The sequence below is a fragment of the Chiloscyllium plagiosum genome, chromosome 22, assembly GCF_004010195.1.
Source record: "Chiloscyllium plagiosum isolate BGI_BamShark_2017 chromosome 22, ASM401019v2, whole genome shotgun sequence".
Lineage (NCBI taxonomy): Eukaryota > Metazoa > Chordata > Chondrichthyes > Orectolobiformes > Hemiscylliidae > Chiloscyllium > Chiloscyllium plagiosum.
This window is the reverse complement of record NC_057731.1, coordinates 5,572,634-5,593,540: the sequence shown is the minus strand read 5'-3', so window position 1 is coordinate 5,593,540 and position 20,907 is coordinate 5,572,634. Positions and strand designations below refer to the sequence as shown.

Here is a 20,907-nt window from a genome sequence, read left to right as displayed (position 1 = left end):
TTGGACAGACTTAAAACAACAATTAACTTATCTGATTCTGTGCTGTGAACTTTGCCCAACAGTTCCTCCAAGATTAGTTGTGAATTTCACTGTTTGTTAATTTTCCCAGATGCACTCGATGTCCAGCGATACATGAATTCAAACAGCAAAGGCAGTAACTGTGCAGGTTCTCTCTCTCTCTCTCCTGCACTGTCCTCACCATGTGCTTCCTTTGTCTGCTCTTCTCCCTTTTAAACTGCTGTTGTTTTGACTTAATTTTTGCAAAGTTCCAAAACAATGCAACAGCATATAAAACAGTAATTGCTGCTTCTGGAATTCGAGGAAATCACCTCCAACACCTAAAAAAGGAGCAGCTCTTACAGCCAGAAATTTTTCCCGTCCATTTGCTCCCATCTTTTCTTTGACTATCTTATTTTTCCATGTGTGTAATATCTTTTTCTCTCCCCTTGTCTTTACTGACAATTGCTTGAAAATATTTTCTCTTTATTCACTTCTCTTCTGGACTATTTTGAATGACTCAAGTTTCCTTTTGTATTCTGCTCTAAATTTAGAATTTCTTATCATCTTTAGAACTACATGTTTGCTCTTTTTTTGAATTGAATAGACCTCAGCATTTGTCACTTAATTACCAATTAGAACATTATGTACCTTATTTTTTGCTTGTATTTCTGCTGTCTTATTTCTTGGTGGTTTGGGTGAGGGATAAAATAATAGATCTGTTAAAGTGTCATATGTTTCCTTTCATCTAACTTAAATGATCATATTTCCAGTTCCATGTTTTTATCTTTGACTCCTTTTTAAATTTATTTTCACCATGAACCGAAGGTAGATTTTGGTCATATTGGCCAAAGTATTCTCCTAACTTTTAAATTGTTTGCCTGTTATTTTGAATTAGATCTAGTACTGTACCCTTCTTAGATTTACATGCAACAATACTGATTAAGGAAGCAGTGCCTTCAAAGAAACATTCTCCATTTTGACCTCAAACATTGTCTTCTTCCGCTATACTTTAGGATTGTTAATTCTCTGAATTTTCTTCTGACCACAAGGTATCATTTCACACTGCTTTACACTCACTTTCATCTGCCATGTGTTTGCCCATTCCACCGGACCACTTGAAGTTTATCACTATCCTCTTCACCGGACTTCTAATTTATGTTTTATCTTCAAATTTTTCACTCAACCCAGTGCACTTAACTCCAAATCATTAATATATATCATGACAAGCACTGGCCTGAGTACCCACACCTGGAGAAGCTCTAGCCTGGAAAAAACAAGCATTAGCCACTACACTGTTTCCTCACACAGTCAATTTTGTATTCATATTACCAATTTCCCTTTTATTCCATAGATTTGTCAGCAAATTTACATCCTATCATCTGGCACTTATCCAACACCTTTTCGAAGTCCATATGTAATACTTCAACACATTACCCTCATCACACTCTCTATTACCTCTTCAGATAGCCCTGGGTTACAGATAGATCCATTTGAGTGCATTTCTAAGTCGACTTGTACACAATTCAAGACGGTGTACTATAAAATAGCCATTCAGAAGTATGAGCAAATGTTTGTTATCAGATCTTTAAAATTAATATTATTACACCTCTATGTGATTGCATTGGTAAGTGCGAATGTTTGTAAGTCAGATGTTCGTAAATCAAGGGCAGCCTATATGTTAATTATGTTTGATTTTCTTTTACCAAGTCTTGCTGACTTGGCCTTAATTAGTGCAGTTAATTAGTTCAGTTAAATGTTAATTTTGTTTCCAAAACTGAGATTTAACTGACTGGTCTTTTAGTTAGTGAATTTATTGTTACTTTGTTTTTATGAACAAGGAAATCACAATTGGAAATGAGGGCTATTGTGGTGCAGTAGTAATGCCCCTACATCTAGACGAAAGGCCCAATTTTAAGTCCAACCTGCCCAGAGGTGTGTTGTGACATGTCTGAGCACACTGATTTTAAAAAGATTAGTAATAATTGCAATTCTCAAGTACTCTGGAGCTGTCCTCATTGCTAAGGGAAATTAGAAGATTTTGGTTATGAGCACTGCAATTTCCACTTTTGCATCCCAAAGTATCCTCAGAGGTATTGCCTCTGGTCCTTTATTTATCCACTTAAAGTACTGATTGCCTTTCTAATACCTCCTCTTCATGTTTTCGGCTTAGCTATATCTGCTTTCAAAAAGTCTTAAACTACTATTCTCTTCCTTGGTAAGCACATTTAAAATATTAATTTAGTACCTGACTTCTGCCCTCTGCTTCTGCTTTTAAATCTCTTTATTTGATTCCAAATCATCCCACTTCTCACCTTACCACCCTTTTATTATTTATACAGCAACATAGACTTCTGGTTATCTTTTATGTTACCTCTTCATAGAGTCATAGAGATGTACAGCACGGAAACAGACCTTTCGGTCCAACCTGTCCATGCCAACCAGATATCCCAACCCAATCTAGTCCCACCTGCCAGCACCTGGCCTATATCCCTCCAAACCCTTCCTATTCATATACCCATCAACATGCCTTTTAAATGTTGCAATTGTACTAGCCTCCACCAATTCCTCTGGCAGCCCATTCCACATATGCACCACCCTCTGTGTGAAAAATTTGCCCCTTAGTCTCTTTTTTATCTTTCCCCTCTCACCCTAAACCTATGCCCTCTAGTTCTGGATTTCTCCACCCCAGAGAAAAGACCTTGTCTATTTAGCCTATCCATGCCCCTCTCATGATTTGATAAACCTCTATAAGATCACCCCTCAGCCTCCGACACTCCAGAGAAAACAGCCCCAGCCTATTCAGCCTCTCCCTATAGCTCAAATCTTCCAACTCTGGCACACCTTTGTAAATCTTTTCTGAACCCTTTCAAGTTTCACAACATCCTTCTGATAGGAAGGAGACCAGAATTTCACGCAATGTTCCAACAGTGGTCCTGTACAGCTGCAACATGACCTCCCAACTCCTGTACTCAATACTCTGACTGATAAAGGAAAGCATACCAAACGCCTTCTTCACTATCCTATCTTCCTGTGATTCCACATTCAAGGAGCTATGAACCTGCACTCCAAGGTCTCTTTGTTCAGCAACACTCCCTAGGACCTTACCATTAAGTGTATAGGTCCGATGTTCATATCCTAATCATTTATATAAATGACGAATAGTAGTGGACCCAGCACCGATCCATGTGTCACTCCACTGGTCACAGGCCTCCAGTCTGAATAACATCCCTTCATCATCACCCTCTGTCTTCTACCTTTGAGCCAGTTTTGTATCCAAACTGGTAGTTCTCCCTGTATTCCATGAGATCTAACCTTGCTAACCAGTCTCCCATGGGGAACCTTGTTGAACGCCTTACTGAAGTCCATATAGATCACATCTAATGCTCTGCCGCATCAATCCTTTTGGTTATTTTTTCAAAAAACTCAAATCAAGTTTGTAAAACATGATTTCCCAGCACAAAGCCATGTTGACTATCCCTAATCAGGCTTTGCCTTTCCAAATACATGTATATCCTGTCCCCCAGGATTCCCTCCAACAACTTGCCCACCACCGACATCAGGCTTCACTGATCTATAGTTCCCTGGCTTGTCCTTGCCACCTTTCTTAAATAGTGGCACCTCACCATGACTATCAATGATACAAATATCTCAGCAAGAGGACCTGCAATCAGTTGCCTAGCCTCCTCACAGAGTTCTAGGGTACACCTGATCAGGTCCTGGGGATTTATCCACTTTTATGCGTTTCAAGACATCCAGTGCTTCCTCCTCTGTAATATGGACATTTTTCAAGATGTCACCATTTATTTCTACATTCTATATCTTCCATGTCCTTTTCTACAGTAAACATACTCGTTTAGTATCTCTCCCATCTCGTGTGGCTCCACACAAAGACCACCTTGCTGATCTTTGAGGGGCCCTATTCTCTCCCTAGTTACCCTTTTGTCCTTAATGTATTTGTAAAAACCCTTTGGATTCTCCTTAACCCTATTTGCCAAAGCTATCTCATGTCCCCATTTTGCCCCCCTGATGTCTCTCTTAAGTATACTCTTATTGCCTTTATACTCTTCCAAGGATTCACTTGATCTATCCTGTCTATACTTGACATATGCTTCCTTCTTTTTCTTAACCAAACCCTCAATTTCTTTAATCATCCAGCATTCTCTATACCTAGCAGTCTTTCCTTTCACCGTAACAGGAATATATTGTCTCTGGCCTCTAGTTATCTCATTTCTGAAGGTTTCCCATTTTCCAGCCGTCCCTTTACCTGTGAGCATCTGCCCCCAATCAGCTTTTGAAAGTTCTTGCCTGATACCGACAAAATTAGCCTTCCTCCAGTTTGGAACTTCAGCTTTTAGATCTGCTCTATCCTTTTCCATCACTATTTTAAAACTAATAGAATTATGGTCACTGGCTCCAAAGTGCTCCCCCACTGACACCTCAGTCACCTTATTTCCCAAGAGTTGGTCAGGTTGTGCACCTTCTGTAGCCAGTACATCCACATACTGAATCAGGAAATTTTCTTGTACACAGTTAACAAATTCCTCTCCATCTAAACCCTTAAATTCCTCTCCATCTAAACCTTAGCAGTCCCAGTCTGTGTTTGAAAAGTTAAAATCCCCTACCACAACTACCCTATTATTCTTGGAGATAACTGAAATTTCCTTACAAATTTGTTCCTCAATGTCCCACTGGCTACTGGAGGGTCTATAATACAATTCCAATAGTGTGATCATCCCTTTCTTATTTCTCAGTTCCACCCAAATATCATCCCTGGATGTATTTCCGGAAATCTCCTCCCTGAGTACAGCTGTTATGCTATCCCTTATCAAAAACGCCACTCGCCTTCCTCTCTTGCCTCCCTTTCTATTCCTGTAGCATTTGTATCCTGGAACATTAAGCTGCTAGTCCAGTCCATCCCTGAGCCACATTTCAGTAATTGCTAAGATATCCTAGTCCCGTGTTCATAACTATACCCTGAAAGCATCTGCCTTCCCTATTAGGTCTCTTGTATTGAAATAAATAGTTTAATTTATCAGTCCTACCTTGTTCTCTGCTTTGTCCCTGACTGTTTGACTCACTTCTGTTCTCAACTGTATCAGTCTCTGATCTCTTTCCTCACTATCTCCCTGGGTCCCACCACTCCCCACGACCACCTCCCCAACCCCCACCTCCTGCCCCCACCAAACCACCTCCTGCCCCCACCTTATTAGTTGAAATCCTTCTGAGCAGCTCTAGCAAATCTCCCTGCCAGTACATTAGTCCCCTTCCAATTCAGGTGCAATCCATCCTTCTTGTACAGATCACTTCTACCCCAGAGGAGATTCCAATGATCCAAAAATGTGAATCCTTCTTTCATATACCAGTTCCTCAGCCATGCATCCATCCACTCTATCCTCCTATTCCTACCCTCACTAGCTCATAGCACCGGGAGTAATCCAGATATCAGTACTTTCGAGGACCTCCTTTTTAAATTCCTGCCTAACTCTCTATATTCTCCCTTCAGAATCTCATCCTTTTCCCTTCCTGTGTTGTTGGTTCCAATGTGGACAATGACCTCCTGCTGGGCCCTCTTTCCCCTTGAGAACATCCTGCACCCTCTCTGAGATGTCCTTGATCCTGGCATTGGGGAGGCAACACACCATTCTGATTTTTCACTGCTGGCCACAGAAACGCCTGTGCCTCTGACTAGAGAGCCCCTAACACAATCGATTTCTTGGAGCCAATCTCAATACCATAAATTTGACTGTTTGTGCTACATTCCTCTGAGAATCCATCACCCCTTACAATTTCCAAAACAGCATACTCATTTGAAATGGGTATAGCCACAGAAGCTCCTGCACTACCTGCCTACCTCTCTTACCTTTCCTGGAGTTAACCAATCTATGTGACTGTATCTGCGGCTTTTCTCCCTTCCTATAACTGCCATCCATCACACCCCCTAGCTCTTGTAAATTCCTCATTGCCTCTAAATGTCGCTCCAACTGATCCATTCAATCTGATAGGATTCACAACCAATGGCATTTGTTGCGGATACATCCTCAGGAACACGTAAACTCTCCCTGAACCTGTACATCTGACAAGAAGAGCATATCACTGTATTAAGGGCCATTTTTGCTTCTTCCAGTCTGCAGATCCAGAAAATAGCACTGTCCTTTTCCTCTACAAAACACTGCTCCAGGCTAACTTGATAGTTATGGCTTATATTTTAAAATTTAATAAAGAAACATTTCTCAATAAAACATATAATCAAGAAAGAGGTTCCTCCAAGATCAGTTGTGAATTTCACTGTTTGTTAATTTTCCTTGATGCATTCCGATGTCCAGCAATACATGAATTCAACAGCAAAGGTAGTAACTGTTCAGGTTGACTGCTGTGTCAGTGAGCAGTGTGGGTTTCTTTCTCTCTCTCTCTCTCTCTTCTGCACTGACCTCACCATGTGCTTCCTTTGTCTGTTCCTCTCCCTTTTAAAACTGCTGCTGTTTTGACTTTTTATTTCTCCAAAGTTCCAAAACAATGCAACAGCATATAAAACAGTAATTGCTGCTCCTGGAATTTGAGGAAATCTCCTCCAACACCTAAAATACCTCAAAAAAGGAGCAGCCTGTTACAGCCAGAAATTTTTCCAGTCCTCCAGTTTGAGTTACCTAGAATCCTCATGCGTTGTTTGTCTCATAATTCTTACTGGTGTTAACAATTTAACATCTGTCATATGTCTTTTTGTGCTTAATCTTACTGTTTATCTCTTTACTCATCCAGGGAGTGAGCTCCAGCATTTGTTAACCTAACATACCCCCTTCTACCCCAGCCATCTCCTTTAAAGCAACCCATTATTTGATTAATGCAAATAACACAAAAGTGCTTTATCTTGTGCTTTATGTGCGTTTTAATGTTAGTTTTTCTATTTGTAAATAATTTAATGCACACTACTTTTAGAATGCTGGATTACTTTTGTATGTTTGAATTTTAATGACTAGTACTGAATCAGTTTTGTTTTTAGTTTCACAATCATCATTTTTCTCACTGTGGAGCCAAAAGATTGAGTGCTCAGACCCCAAACAAGAGATTTAGGTTGTGAAAGACCATTTGCTATCCAATGATTTAGGACTGGAGTGACCAGGGAAAGAACTTCTGCACCTATTCTTGTGCATCTTTGTTTTTACGCTTGGTTTGTCCCAGTTCCCTTGGTATTGATTTGGTTAGTAATCCTAAATTGCTTTATTCTACCAGTAATGTGGATGTAAGCATGATGAAGTAATTCCACCCCTTTATTCACAGTATATACATTATGACCATTTAGGTTCTTCTCTGTCTTCATCTCAAACTGTTCAACTGATCTGCTTATGTCATGATTATGTCATCAGTTACATTATTGACCGATTTACATTAATGCTTTACTCCACATACAATGTATTGTTCTTGAGAAACGGTCTCATTTGCTGTCTGACAAATGTAAAGATCCCAGATCCCATTTGAAGAAGAGTGAGGGATCTCTCCAAAAGTCCTGGCCAACACTAATTTCTCAATTGTACCCCAAAAATTGATCATGAATAAAAATAGAGAATGCTGGAAATAGTGTGTGTTATTCCCTGCACTCATTTCCTGGAGAACGTTGTTTTGATGTATTGTAACTTTTTTTTTCTCTCTATTCATGAAAGAAGATTGGCGGAATTTCTACAGCTCAGACTCTTTGAGTATTGCATGAATCAAGGCATATTCTTGGATTATTATGTTTCCGGATTTTGGTGGGCAAAAGAACAGAAATTTACACTGACACAAATATCTACCTTCATGACTCTATTGAAAATCATTTTGGTGAATGTCGGTGGTAAGTATGATCTAAGTTGATGCATGATCAATCAGGAGAGAGTAAGGTAATTAATGAAAACTTGCTCTCATCAAATTAGCAAATATGCTGCTCTCCTGCATCCGTTATAGATGCCATTCAGGCCAATATAACTAGTCATGATATTTCATTATGATTGGTTGCATATAACATGCTTTGAGACATTTCTGAGATGCGTAATAAGAAATCTGGTTAAATACAAGTCTTTCTTTCCATGAAAAGAATGAGAATAAATTATTGTCTTCCTGCTGCAGTCGTGATTATTGTGACTTAATCAACAAACTAGTCTGGAACACTTTTTTGCCTTTTCCTCAGCCTGCTATCCTGATATGTCTTAATTCATGCCAGGATCATCCTAGAAATAGTATTTGGTAATCGTTCTCCCTCATATTTAATCCCATAAAGTTTAATGTTATTTAACAACATTTTATAAAAGTGATGGTCTTTTGGTTGTGCATTTTTTGCTTAGTAAAGAGAATGTTTAATTTTTTAAAAGTTTACTTTCCTGTATATCTGTATAAAGGAAATTGCTCCATCTGTTGGTGGTCAGTCAGATATGAACATGCTGCACCTCGATATTACCCCATCACCTCCACAACCAAACAAAGAAATAAGCTGAGTTGAGTAAGCAAGTAAAGATGTGAAGCTGTAGCATGGAAGGAGGGGGCTGCAGCCTGTGAAAGAATGCCTGAGTGTGTGAAACCAGAACTAAATGTTACTTATCTACATCATTTTTGCTTACATCTAGGAATAATTCTATGGATTGAGATTTGGGCAATTGGAGTGCGAGGTTGCTTGTTGGGATTCCAGGTTGATGCTTCAAAGACCTTTTGGAGGACAGCTGACTTTGGATAACAAGCTGAGAAAGTTCAGGCAAAATGGAGTTGGGCCAAGAGGACTGATGCACGAAAATACTTAAGTTCATTGAGGGGACTCATGGGTGTATGTGGATGCTGTGAATGAAAAAAGGGAGCTAGTCATACTGGGAAAGGGCCTAGAGATACTGGGGTAATCAGGAAAGGGACGTACTCAGGGGGAAAGGTGCAGAGTTCCTCAGGCATTCAGGAATGGGAAGTGCTGGCGGTACCTTGGCTTGCAGTTCACTTCCTTAGCATTCTCAACACTGAATTATGTACACACCACTAAATGTTGCCAGCCTCTCCAATGCCTCTAGTTAAGGCAACTGCTAAGCCTGACCATACATCTTTCATACACTTTGTTTTTCAGCTTCTCTCCCACTTCTGCCTCTGTCACCACTACTTTTCATGCACTCTCCAGTCATATCTGTTTAATTCTTTGTTCATTTGTGGCTGGCTTCCTTTCCCATCCTTCACTTCTGTGTCACTCTGGCTTTTCTCTTCCTGTGCCAGTTTCTGTTTGTCTCAATGTGTGCTTTTCTCTTGTTTTCTCAACTCTTCTACTTCTCTCGTATTTTCTTTCATCCCAGCATTGTGTTGTAAAAACTTTTGCATCCACGTGAGAGGCGTACTTGGATTTTGTTGAACTCTTGGAATGAAACTTGAACACACAACCTTCTAAGAGAAGAGAGCTACTTCCACACCAAGACTGATACATTTAAGGTTAAAAAGAAAATTGACAAAGGTCCACATTTATAAATTGTTTTCTTTGTTGATGGGATCAAATCCCAGGATTATATTAAAATTAGGAATTTAGTAGTAAGAAGCAAAGTTAGGGAGAGTTTGCCCCATCCAAAATGCAATAGATTTATGAACTATGTTGCCAGAAAGATAATTGAAGTAAATAAGTAATTGTATTTAAATAGCAATTAGAGATCTGCTTTGGAGAGAGCAGAAATTGAGGAGTGTGACAAGAGGATGGGCTAGTTGACTTTTGGTATTCTGGATCACCAAAGTTTCTCATTTTGCTGCAATGAAAGTTCAGAATGCACCTTGGTTATCTGAAAAATGACACTTTGAGTGTAGCAGTTCTTCAGGAGAATGTTGGAGTGTCAGACCAAAACTTTGTTCAAGACTCTTCTGTAGTTTGTCTGAATTCAAAGTTTGTGCGAAGATTTGTAGCTCGGGTGCTCGTTGTTGTGGTTCTGTTCGCCGAGCTGGAAGTTTTTGTTGCAAACGTTTCGTCCCCTGGCTAGGCGACATCATCAATGCTTGGGAGCCTCCTGCGAAGCGCTTCTTTGATGTTTCCTCCGGTGTTTATAGTGGCCTGTCCCTGCCGCTTCCGGTTGTCAGTTTCAGCTGTCCGCTGTAGTGGTTGGTATATTGGGTCCAGGTCGATGTGTTTGTTCAACCCAAACTCTGGGTCAGATATGTCGATTGTAATCATTAAAAACACGGAAATAGAAAAAACACACCGGATCATCAACGCCACACTCACAGGAATCCGATTCACGAGAGAAGAAGATAGTGTCCTGATGTAGCTTCGTTTGTGTGTGTTGGGGTGGTTACTTTCATAGTTTAGTACTTGGTCTGTGTGTGTGGCTTTCCTGTATACCCTTGTAGTGAATTCTCTGTTCGGTGTTCTCTGTACCATCACGTCTAGGAATGAGAGTTGGCTATCCTTTTCTTGTTCTCTCGTGAATCGGATTCCTGTGGGTGTGGCGTTGATGATCCGGTGTGTTTTTTCTATTTCCGTGTTTTTAATGATTACAAACGTGTCATCGACATATCTGACCCAGAGTTTGGGTTGAATTTGTGGTAGGACTGTTTGTTCTAACCTTTGCATAACTGCCTCTGCTATGAGTCCCGAGATTGGTGATCTCATGGGTGTTCCGTTGATTTGTTCGTAAATCTGGTTGTTGAATTCGACTGGGACAACACTACTATCATAGTGCAAGCCAGACAGAGAACAGCCAGGGAATTCCTAGAGGCATGGCATTCATCCACAAACTCCATCAACAAACACATCGACCTGGATATACCACCCAATATACCAACCACTACAGCGGACAGCTGAAACTGACAACCGGAAGCGGCAGGGACAGACCACTATAAACACCGGAGGAAACATCAAAGAAGCGCTTCGCAGGAGGCTCCCAAGCACTGATGATGTCGCCTAGCCAGGGGACGAAACGTTTGCAACAAAAACTTAGTCTGAATGGCAGACGTTCATCACGTGTAAGGATTTTAAAATAGTAATGTTCATTTCTTGTATCACCTTAAGTTTCTTACCAGTGGCCCTTGCATTTTGCAATGTTCTTGACACCTTGCTAGAGTGGCATTTCTTAGTTACTTGGTAGCTTCTGATATCTCGTCCATGTGGACATCAACACCTAATGTCTCACTGTTGAACTGAGAGGGCTTTACAGCCAAGTCTAATTCTGACCTCATTCACACAATGCACATTTTACAGGGCTCACACAATAAGAATTAGGAGCAGGTTCCCTGGTTGTCGTTTCCACTCCTTGAATGGCATTGAAGTCAGTTGTAGGAGCCTTGCTATTGACATGTCTGAGACCAACTATGGATCAAACCTAGGAAACTTTTGTCTTTGCAGTTCAACCACTGTCTGGATTGTCATTAGTGAGATAAGATGTACATTATTTACATGGATTTCACATCCATGTCAACTGCAAGGAAAAAATATTCCAAATTAAGCAAATGAATAAGATAGTGGAAGGATTATAATTCTGCCAACCTTACTGCGTGACAGTTGAATTAATAAGATTTTGATGCCACATTCATAAAAGGTACATCTTTAATTTGGTGGTAGATAAAACAAACTTTCAAAAATATGTTTTACTCTCTTCTTAATGCTTCTTCACTTTATACTGAATGGATTATCTTCTAAGAGAATCGGTCACTTACTCAGTGTTATGTTTTATTGCAGAGAAACGCTTGTCATTGCTCGATAATTTAAAAGAATTCAAGAACATCATGGCTAAAGTTGTTCAGTCAAGTTCAGAAAAGAATGATGACGGGGAATTCTTCACTGTTGACCAAGGCAAAGCCATTATTAGTTACATGAAAATCAGGTACCAATTCTTTTTCTTCATCAGTGTCAGTAGCGCCCAAGTTGTAGCTGTTCAGCCACAGTAAGGGGCTTTTCTTCAAGATCAATATCATTCACCCTTTCATATTCAGGGGCATTTTGAATTTTTCTCAGTATAAATTGGAGCAAAAGTGAAAAAGATGGACTTCTTTTCGGTTTTCTCAGCTTTCTAAATCTTCTTGTAAACCAACTAAACATGAAATACTTTGGCATGTCTTAAAGCAAATGTAATTCGGAGGGAACAAGTTTTGTAGTTACTATAGTCTTTTGTGATGTCATCACAACAGATGTCATCATATAGTGTAACCTAGGTGAAATATAAAATCTTGAGAAACAGTCCAGTACTGCATTTAGGAAATATTACTGATATACAAAAGGAGTCAAATACTTTACATGCTGTTAAACCACTGTAGCTTAATGTGTATCTCTTGCTGTTTGTTTGTCCGCCTGTCTCTCCCACACATTCTTTGTGTCATTAGTCTCTTCCTCCCACTTCAACTCTTTTTTTGTTTTTTTTTCCCTTCTTCCTCCTGTTGTCTTCATTTTGTTAAATCAGTGCTTTGCGAACATGTACACGTCAAACATCAAACATACTTTATGCATGAAAAACCAAACTTTTCTTTGTCTTTGGCAATATTAATAGTCCTTTTTTAAAAGATTACCTTCCACAGTAACAAATATGAGATAATTAAAGTCATCGCAGACAGTCTTCAAAGTAGTTGCAAATGTAGCAAAACAATTCATACACCAACTTTCTAAGATTAATGTCATAGAAGATCTGCTAGTAATGTGGTGAAATATTGCCACTTGACTGTGGGAGAAGATAAAAGCATCGTCAGTGGACCGTGTAATGCAGAGCATATTATTACGTTGTATTTGCACCATGACTTCAAATGGAATTCAAACAACATTGCTCATCATGTTGCTATGTGGAGTATATGCAGTTGGACTGTCTTGGTTTGAAAAGTTCTTGATTCTTCATTTGTTGATCAGAAGTGTTCATGGCATTGAAGCTCTGACCTGAACTGGCTCTTTTAAAATTTCACATTCTTTCCATTTAAGTGCTTCATGGTTTAAGATGCTTACTTTCTCTAACCATAATGCAGAAATGCACAGATGCAAGACAGTTTCTTCTCAAATTATTTAATTTGAAAAGTGGCTTAACATTTGAAAAGGCAATCTCTAAGTGAATAAAAATATAGTCAGCCATCAAAGTCATAACTCAAGTGGGAATAGTATGTCAGATAAAAATCTTCTGTTCTGCAGAAACATAAGTAAACTCTGCAGTTTTGATGAATCTGTTATCAGTGTTTGATTAACAGCTTCTTGTTTAGCCAAGAGATCTACCTGCTCTTGCCAAAAAGGTATTGTTCACTTGATTGTATCAGGTGGGCGTGAATCCACTATTGGCCTTTTTTCCTGAGCTACAAATATAAATTAGCTCAATTTTGTGTTTTTTAAGTGCTTGGGGCTGTTGATACATACAAATAAATTATCAGTGTCTCTCAAAAGAGAGATTATTGTTCAAGAAGCCAGTAAGTTCTGTAACATATCAGTTAACCAACTGACTGTTGCAAGTGGACTTTGCAAACTATTTTAAATTGTTAGGTTTTTTTAACTAACCTGTTCAGATTTGCCATTATATATTTCTGGTGCAGTTGTGACTTGAACCCAGGTTTTCTGATCCAGAGGTAGGGACATTACCATTGCCAAATAAGTGCTTCTTGTAGCTGGTACACACTACTGCCATTGTGCACTGGTGTTGGAGGGAGAGAATGTTTTCAGATGTTGAATGGAGTACCACTTGAGTGGCCTGTTTTATCTTGGATGGTGTTGAGGTTCTGGCATGTTGGAGCTGCACTCACCTAGCACATGGAGAGTATTCAATCACATTAGGGACTTGTTCCTTTAGATGTTGGACATGCTGTAGGGAAATGAGATAGTGAGTTATTTGTTAAAAAATTCTTAACTTTTGAAAACTTCTGTTAGCTTTCTATCTGAGATTGCTTAACAAACGTTTATCTAAAATATTAAGGGATATGGGGCAAAGACAGGTATGGGCATATGGAGTTAGGCAACGGATCAATCATGATCTCATTGAATGGAGGAACATCCTTGGGGCTGAATGGTCCGTTCCTGATCTTATGTTCCCATGACATATTGTTATCAAATAAGTATTTATACAGTTAATACTGGCACCTTGATAAAAATAGTGCTAAAAAGCTTCTGAATGGATTATATATGTGTTGGTTGTGCTAACCTGATTGATCTTGCTAGTATGGGAAGAGGCTTGAAAAGGAAAGATTATTTCGACTTTGAATGATAATGTTAATTAAAGTCTACATGATCTATATTGTATGTTTGAAATTACATGAGTTTTCTATTCGTAACCTTTGTTTAAAAAACTCAGTGCTTTAAAATTTTATTTAGAAAAAAAAAGTGGGCGGCTCAGTGGTTAGCACTGCTGCCTCACAGCACCAGGGTCCCAGGTTTGATTCCAGCCTCGGCCGACTGTCTGTGTGGTGTTTGCACATACTCTCTGTGTCTGCGTGGGTTCCCTCCGGGTGCTCCAGTTTCCTCTCACATTCCAAAGATGTGCATGTCAGGTGAGTTGGCCATGCTAAATTGCTCATAGTGCTAGGTGCATTAGTCAAAGGGAAATGGGTCTGGGTGGGTTACTCTTCGGAGGGTCGCTGTGGACTGGTTGGGCCAAAGGGCTTGTTTCCACACTGTAGGTAATTTAATAAAAATGGTACATTGATGTATATCTCCTGTATGTCATGGAGTGGTTGGAGAAACTATAGGCGCACTTTCAGTGTATGCTGTGCGCTCTTTGAACTTGTTTCCCTGGTGTAGATCAACTGTTGAATTCTCATTTCTCTTGAGGGTTGTAAATCTATCCCATCAAACATCAGCCAGCTGCAATAGTAGAATCATATAAAGGAGAAGCAAATGATGCAGCTAATTTATCTTTCATTCACTGAGGCTCAAGCTCCTTTTTCTATTCTAATAACCCGTTCCTATATGATAAAATTATATTCTTCACCGTGGCTAGAGAACTGGGCTCCATCAATGCCGGAATTAGTGATGCCACACATTACTGCTTTAAACCTTTTAAGTTATCAGATATTTTCAGTGCGTTCATACAGATAACAGTTAGGAGTATGCTATGATGCAACAAAATGAATAACCTTTTGAAAAAACTGTAAAATTTATTAAATAACGATTGTATTTGCCAGAAGACTTGATTAAATCATTCTAAACATTCTTAGTTAAACCACACTAAACGTATGAAGATAATGCTACAGGTGCAACATTCAAAATGCACAAGTGCACAGAACATAATTTCTGAAAACTGGGTTTTCTGATTAGTTGCAGAAAGTTTGGGTATCTAGACATTAACCCTATTTTTAAAAAAAACCTTCAAGGAAATTTGAATTTAGATCTTCTGAATAATGGAAGAATTGGATTTGATTTGAATCAATAAGCTATTTGAGAGAAGGCAGTTAAAGAGAACCAAAGGAAATAGTTGTAAGTGACCTAAACACAGAATTGATTATCAAGGTGGATAGCCAATCTTTGTCACAGAGAGTTGTTGATCTTTTAGACCAGGTCTCCTACATTCAGAAAGGTGCTGGATGAGTTCCATGCCGTCATTGCTGTGTGCATTGGGGCATTGGTCAATGTGTAAGCAGGCCAGTGTGACCTCTTGGAACTCTAAGGACCAGAAAAAATGTTCTTAAATTTTCTTTCCCTCATTTGTACCTCATACAGTTATGCATTATGGAAACAGGCCCTTCGTCAATCAGTCCATACCAAACATAATCCCAAACTAAACTAGTCCCATGTCTGCCTCTGGCCCATATCCCTCCAAACCTTTCCCATTCATGTACTTGCCTAAGTGTCTTTTAAAAGTTGTAACTGTGTCCGCATCCACCATTCCCTCAGGAAGTTTATTCCACACTTGAACCATTCTCTGTGTAAAAAAATGTCCCTCGTGTCTTTTTCAAGTCTCTCTCATCTCACTTTAAGAATATGCCCCCTCGTCTAGAAGTTTCCCATCATGTTTCTCTCTTTGCATGTTGTAGGCAATTGCTTGGCTGATGAGAGTGAAAAGGGAAATAAAAGATTATAGAGACCACGTTGTGAAGGTGCACCACTAATGTGTGGGACAAACACAATTGACAACAGTTTTTTTTCTTGTCCCTTGTTTTCACAAGTTCTAGATGTTGCTCCTCATGTTGTCTTTGTCTTATTCCCTGACAAAAGTATATGAATTCTCATTGACTAACAACAGAACTTAGCTGGCATGCCAAGCTCCTGTCACTGTAATGTTTATTCAACATTTTAACAGGAAACTGATGTTTGATACACTACTTAAAACATTAAAGATTTCAGAATCAATTCAAGGAAAATGCCCAGTTAAGACAATTTTCTTAAGTGGGTTCAAGAGAAGATCAGATTGATGCAGCCTGTATTGAAAAGCTGGAACTGGAACAGTCATTAACCTTGAATGCTTGATTGTGTGCATTTGAAAAGGTAATGGTTCTGAACACATAAATGCTCCTGCTTCATTAGCTCCATTCATTCTATTGGTGTCACACACAGTCTGTAGGTGGAAATGGGGTGTTCTACATTAGCTTTCAGGGGTGCGGACGTGTATGCATCAGCTCTGTAATGTTCCAGTAATAATGCCCAAGCAAGTGTGAATGTACTTACTGCTATCATGCAATAAATCTTTTTGTTCATTAAGAACAAAGGTTCTTCTGTAGATACTGTAGTGGTGTATCCTCTATTAGTATTCATTAGGTTAGCCCAAGACAAAATGAAGAAAAAGGATATTTGGCGGCAGTGTACTCCAAACAACCCATATCCAGTACCACATACTGGTGAAGACGGCAAATTCAACGAGGTGAAAATGTGTTGCTGGAAAAGCGCAGCAGGTCAGGCCGCATCCAAGGAGCCGGAGAATCGACGTTTCGGGCATGAGCCCTTCTTCAGGAATGCCCGAAACGTCAATTCTCCTGCTCCTTGGATGCTGCCTGACCTGCTGCACTTTTCCAACAACACATTTTCAGCTCTGATCTCCAGCATCTGCAGTCCTCACTTTCTCCCCAAATTCAACGAGGTGCCAACATATGGGGAAAATACCACAGGTCAATGGAAGTAAATCACTTTTATCTTTCAAAGGGAAATTTGGTACTGGATTAGAAAGGAAAAATTGTTGGGAGCTGTTGAAAAACAGCAAAGGAGTATAAGAGGTTGACTAGTTGGTTGAATGATTGGTGTGATCAGCGATGTTAATGCTATAATTTTCTGTATGATCCTTCAGTGGTGATTTTTGAACCCCTACCCTCTTAATTTTCCATCCGTATTTCTTCTTCCTACCCCCAGATTTCTTGAAGGCAGTCATTTGGGTGGGTACAGTTTCATAAGTGACAGTATATAAGTATTATGTCCAAGAAGCCTTTATTTCTGTATTCTAGGTTTATTGACAAGATGATTGTCTTGGAGGTCCATTTAACCCAGACCATTTGTGCCTTCACTCATGCACACAAATCCAACAGAGTTCTCAGGATGCAAATTGATGGCAAAAAAACCGAACAGTTATTCACGCTTTAGTACATAGTTCTTGGAAACAATTTTAGCATGACTGCAGCTGCCAGCTAACTCCAAGAACAGAACTAGAAAAAGGGAGTTCACAATATGTAAAACTGGGAAGCTAGTTTTCCCCTAGGTCCTATGAATCAACATAAGTATGCTACAAATAATTTGCTTTCTAACAGGATAGCTAAAGTAAGTGCGTTAAAGTAAACCATATCTATTTCCATACTGTGTTATTATACTACTTTTGAAGATTTCAGGGTTTAGCAGAAAACCAGAGTTGAGCTTGACTTATGATATCAGCATAGTCCATAAATTTGTTTATTTCTTGGCATCTCCTTTTTCATTTCACCGATGCTACATTGAGTAGGGGATATTGCTATTAAGCTGATTGGTCTTGCAGTGTCACCTCCAGTTCGAAACTGTGCGGCAAATTTGTTGTTGAGCTGCCTGAATCTTGCTTAGAGAAGCAGGGAGCAGTGTCTCTAAATTCAGATAGTCAGATGGTTATTGATAGAATATTGGAATTTGGTCTGTAGTTGTTTCTAAACAATTCCAAACCACGTGTTCTATTCCAGAAAACCTGATAGTGAAGGTCTTGGGAGCCTCCTGGTATTTGTGTGCTTTATCTTTATTTTTTTGTTCACAAACTTGTCTTTGTTTATATGATTCTTTGAAAGAAAGGAATTTTCATTAAATGATTAGCTTCTTATCTGAGTTTTTGGTGTGGAGTTTGATTCATGTTGCAGGTTATCAGTTCTGTAGATTGTGTTTAGTATGAAGTTAATTTTTAAACAGTATTAAAAGCAGAATATACATACCAAACATGTACTTCCTAAACTGATTATCACTATTTCAGTTAGTTCTTATTTATAGGAGTACTTTTTTTTTCCAATACCCATGGAAGTTTTTTTTTAATTTAACCTACTTTTCTAATTAACATGTTCAGAGATGTTATTACACATCTCTGGAGCAGGAGAAATTTGAACCCAGTAGTTCTGTCAGGCAAGGGGCAGGAACACTATCACTGCACCACATGAGTGCTTATTAGTTCATAGGAGTACCATTGAATCTTCAGTTAAAACCCAGTACCTGTGCATAATTAAATATAGGTTAGCAGGTTCCCTTTTTTTATCTTTAAATAAAAGTTAAACTTTATTTGTACAACCAAAATTTCAAACCATATTAAATTCAAGACTTTTTCCATTTCTGGGCAAAGCATTACATTGTGAGATACCCCTTCACTAGAATACTTAGCAATTTCTTTGTACATTTGTTTTTGTAAAATAATGCAACAGTTGATTACTTGCACCCACCCTTTGAATTTTAGAAATTTGCTCGGGCAGGGTCAATCTGCAATCTCTCTACATGTTCATTTTTTGTACAGTTTGTCCTATCCCAAAGAGAGAGTGATTCTCAATAAAGCATATTAACCTTAGTATACCCAATGTATCAGAATCTCACAAAATGGTTGACAAACAGAATCTCTTACCACTGCCTCAACAAGAAGCAAGTGTTTAATTTTTTTTAATGTTGTTAGCTTTCCAAGCTAAAAGACAAAGTTTTCCATCCTGATCCATCAGAAATATGATGAAGCCGGCTGAAGTTGAATGCTCATCAGAAAGATTAACACGTGAATCCTCATCCACAGTGACTAACTTCACCTTAGGTGACACAAAGAATACAAGTATGCATTTTTCCAATTTCTCCAGATTTAGTTTTTCTAATGTTTTAATAGCAAATCCAAAAAGATTGTACACGTATATCAAGAGCAAGAGAGCAACTAGACAGAGAATTCGGGGAAATACATATTGATGTTTGAAAACAAGGTAAAAACAATGACTGCAGATGCTGGAAAACAGATTCTGGATTAGTGGTGCTGGAAAAGCACAGCAGTTCAGGCAGCATCCGAGGAGCAGTAAAATTGACGTTTCGGGACTACATTCACATTATAGAAGAGGAAGTGCTGGAGGTCTTAGGAAATATAAAGGTGGATTCATCTCTGAGACTTGATCTTGTGTATCCCAGGAGTTTGTGAGAAGTTAGGGAGGAAATTGTAGGGTCCTTTGCAGAAATATTTGTATCATCTATAACTACAGGGGAGATGTCGGATGACTGGAGAGGAACTAATGTTTAAGAAGGGATGTAAGGAGAAGCCTGGGAACTATAGACCTGTGACTCTGACTTTGGTAGTGAAAGTTGTTAGAAGTGATTCTGAAAGATAGCATTTGGAGAGGCAAGGAATGTTTAGCATGGTTTTGCAAGAGGGAAATTGTGTCTCACAAACTTGATTGAGTTTTTTGAGGAAGTAACCAAAAAGATTAATGAGGGCAGAGTGGTAAACATTGTTTAATTGGACTTTAGTAAAGCCTTTGACAAGATTCTGAATGGTAGACAAATCATATCATATATGGGATTCAGGATTAGCTTGCCAATTGGATACAATGTTGGCTTAATGTCAGGAGGCAAGAGTGATGGTGGAGGATTGTTTGTTGACTGGAGGCCTATGGTCAGCGGTGTTCCACAGGGATCACTGCTAGGTCCATTTTTATTTGTCATTTACATAAATATAGTAGGCATGATTAGTAAGTTTGCGGATGACACTAATATTGGCGTAATAGACAGTGAAGAAGGTTATCTAAGATTACAATGAAATCATAGAATCCCTACAGTGCAGAAAGAGGCCACCAAGTTTGCACCAACCCTCCGAAGAGCATCCCACGCTGTCCCTGTAACCCTGTATTTTACCATGGCTAATCCGCTTAGCCTGCACTTTCCTGGACACTATGCAATTTAGCATGGCCAATCACCTAACTCTGCACATCTTTCGATTGTGGAAGAGAACCGGACCAACCAGCAGAAACCCATGCCAACATGGGAAGAACATGCAAAGTCCACACAACAGCAGCCTGAAGTTGGAATTGAACCCAGGTCCCTGATGCTGTGAGGCAGCAGTACCTTGATCAATTGGGTCAATGAGCTGAAGAGTGGCAGATAGAGTCATAGAGATGTACAGCATGGAAACAGATCTTTCGGTCCAACCCATCCATGCCAACAAGATATCCCAACCCAATCTAGCCCCACCTGCCAGCACCCGGCCCATATCCCTCCAAACCCTTCCTATTCATATACCCATCCAAATGTCTCTTAAATGTTGCAATTGTACCAGCCTCCACCACTTCCTCTGGCAGCTTATTCCATACACGCACCACCTGTGTGAAAAAGTTGCCCCTTAGGTCTCTTTTATATCTTTGCCCTCTCACCCTAAACCTATGCCCTCTAGTTCTGGACTCCCTGACCCCAGGGAAAAGACTTTCTCTACTTATCCTATCCATGCCCCATAATTTTGTAAACCTCTATAAGGTCACCCCTCAGCCTCCGACGCTCCAGGCAAAACAGCCCCAGCCTATTCAGCCTCTCCCTATAGCTCAAATCCTCCAACCCTGGCAACATCCTTGTAAATCTTTTCTGAACCCTTTCAAGTTTCACAA

General features: G+C 39.4%; 1 protein-coding gene across 1 annotated transcript in view; it reads left to right on the top strand.

Moving 5' to 3' along the window:
• Nucleotides 1–20,907, top strand: part of cabcoco1 (ciliary associated calcium binding coiled-coil 1) — a 125,276-nt gene that overhangs the window by 31,403 nt on the left and 72,966 nt on the right. The window contains exons 4-5 of the mRNA XM_043712316.1: nucleotides 7,656–7,825; nucleotides 11,651–11,795. Of these exons, the coding sequence (XP_043568251.1) occupies nucleotides 7,656–7,825; nucleotides 11,651–11,795 (315 nt within the window). The remainder of the gene's footprint in view (nucleotides 1–7,655; nucleotides 7,826–11,650; nucleotides 11,796–20,907) is intronic.